The 2,382-nt window shown below is 46.3% G+C and overlaps 1 protein-coding gene across 2 annotated transcripts in view; it reads right to left on the bottom strand.

The window, feature by feature from the left end:
* Window positions 1-2,382, bottom strand: part of taf1b (TATA box binding protein (Tbp)-associated factor, RNA polymerase I, B) — a gene marked incomplete in the record, with an annotated part of 23,855 nt that overhangs the window by 15,421 nt on the left and 6,052 nt on the right. For both annotated transcript variants that reach the window (XM_014026472.1, XM_014026471.1), the window contains 1 exon segment: window positions 1,577-1,676. In XM_014026472.1, coding sequence (XP_013881926.1) covers window positions 1,577-1,676 — 100 coding nt within the window.

Here is a 2,382-nt window from a genome sequence, read left to right as displayed (position 1 = left end):
CTTTGGGCCCCTTGGTACCAATTGAGCATCGTTGCAACGCCACAGCTTACCTGAGTATTGTTGCTGACCATCCCTTTATGACCACAAAACCGTTACTAGCGTGGTGTACCTAATAAAGTGGCCAGTGAGTGTATATCTGCATCTATTTGATGCTGTGTTTGGAATCACCAGCTTTGTTTTAAGGTGGTAAAACAAATTGCTTGTATTTATTCCTTTCTACACACTTTGCAGAATACTTTTTCTGCACTCCACGTGTTTAATCTGCGCACGCTCCGGAGGGGTGACTTTTCTTTCCTTTTTTTTTTTTTGGAAAGACAGTCTGACTGTCACCCTTTCCCACAGCACTTCCCCACTGTACAAGGAGACAGTATTGCGCTATGACCGCAGAAGGAACGAGGTCCAGACACTGCGAGCTCTTGTGCGTCCTGCTGGAGCACTGACTTCACCTGCACTGACAGTCGCTTCGCTGAGTCACCATGTGCTGCGGCGCACGCGCTCCTCCCGCTGCAGGCGCACCGTCACGTAAACATGTAAACAGTTCGGCGTTCATTTTCGCACACCAGAACCAGGTCCGGATAAGTTGTTTTTTTTCCCACCTCTTCATTTGCGCTCTCAGCCTCGCTGCTTCCCGCTTCCTCTGTTTTGACTCCAGCCAGTTGTGTCATCAAAAACAATTGCGCGGTTGGTCGGTAGACTACAGATCTCTATCATAGGACAAATTCATATCGTTTCTACCGTATATCGTTTATATCGCGCATTCCTACACACTTTTTATCATCATAAGTGATTTAGGACAACATCGGATCATTCAGAGATCCTCACTGAACTTCTGGACTCAGTTCGCTGCTCTGAAAGTAAAGAGGACGAATAATTTTGCACGGCCCATTTTTCAGTTTTTATTTGTTAAAAAAAGTTTAAAAGATCCAATAAATTTCATTCCACTTCACAATTGTGTCCTACTTGTTGATTCTTGACAATAAAAATAAATTTTATATCTTTATGTTTGAAGCTCGAAATTGTCATGGTCTGTGTTTATTTTCCTTAGTTTTCTAGTGTTTTCAGTGTTCCCCTGTGTTTCTCAGCCCAGCTGCCCCACATTTCCTTGATTGTCACCCTTGTGTTTCTCCCCAGGTGTTTTCTGTTTAGTAATTAGTTTTCTGTGTATTTAAGCCCTGTCCTGTCTCAGTCTTTGGTGGGATCATTGTTTGATGTGTTGGTTCTGGTTCTCTGTGCTTTGTTCCCCCTGCCTGTGTGATCCTCGTGCCTCCTGTAAGTTCAGCTGTCTCTACAGCATTTTTTGTTATTTAAAATAAATTTTTGTTCAACTTTTGGAACCTGCCTGCACCCTGGATCTGTTCATGCCAAATCCCCACAGAAATATGGCAAAAGGTTGAAAAGTTCAAGGGGGACAAATACTTTGGCAAAGCCCTGTATATCTTTTGTTCTTGTTTAGAAATTTTACTTTATTTATTAATAATTCTGTAAAGAAATACATTTGTTACTTTTAATAAAATTTTATCTTTTTATCCTTTGTCTTTTTATGCCACATTTAGCAAGTGTCCTGAACATTTCTAACCTCAGTGCTGAAGATCAGAGCTTCTGATCCAAACAGCTTCATCTCTTCAGGAAGATGTTCGAAGGCGTTCACATACGGAACAAACCCCTCCTTCACCAGCCTGAAACAAAGTGTGAGGTCCAGGTGTGAGGACCAAGTGTGAGGTCTGAGTGTGAGGTCCAGGTGTGAGGACCAAGTGTGAGGTCTAGGTGTGAGAATCAAGAGTGAGGTCCGAGTGTGAGGTCCAAGTGTGAGGACCTGGTGTGAGGTCTAGGTGTGAGGACCAAGTGTGAGGTACAAGTGTGAGGACCAAGTGTGAGGACCTGGTGTGAGGTCTAGGTGTGAGGTACAAGTGTGAGGACCAAGTGTGAGGACCCGGTGTGAGGTCTAGGTGTGAGGACCAGGTGTGAGGACCAAGTGTGAGGTCCGAGTGTGAGGACCGCGTGTGAGGTACAGGTGAGAGGACCCGGTGTGAGGTCTAGGTGTGAGGACCAAGTGTGAGGTCCAAGTGTGAGGACCGGGTGTGAGGTCCAGGGGTGAGGACCAAGTGTGAGGTCCAAGTGTCAGGACTGGGTGTGAGGTCCAGGTGAGAGATCCAGGTGTGAGGACCAAGTGTGAGGTCCAGGTGAGAGGTCCAGATGTGAGGACCAAGTGTGAGGACCCGGTGTGAGGACCAAGTGTGAGGTCCGAGTGTGAGGACCGGGTGTGAGGTCCAGGTGTGAGGACCAAGTGTGAGGTCCAGGTGTGAAGACCAAGTGTGAGGTCCAGGTATGAGAACCAAGTATGAGGTCCAGGTGTGAGAACCAGGTGTGAGGTCCAGGTGTGAG

Source organism: Austrofundulus limnaeus, unplaced genomic scaffold, assembly GCF_001266775.1.
Source record: "Austrofundulus limnaeus strain Quisiro unplaced genomic scaffold, Austrofundulus_limnaeus-1.0 Scaffold557, whole genome shotgun sequence".
In the NCBI taxonomy this organism is placed as follows: Eukaryota; Metazoa; Chordata; class Actinopteri; order Cyprinodontiformes; family Rivulidae; genus Austrofundulus; species Austrofundulus limnaeus.
The sequence above is the reverse complement of the archived record's forward strand: the minus strand, read 5'-3'. Positions and strand labels throughout refer to the sequence as shown.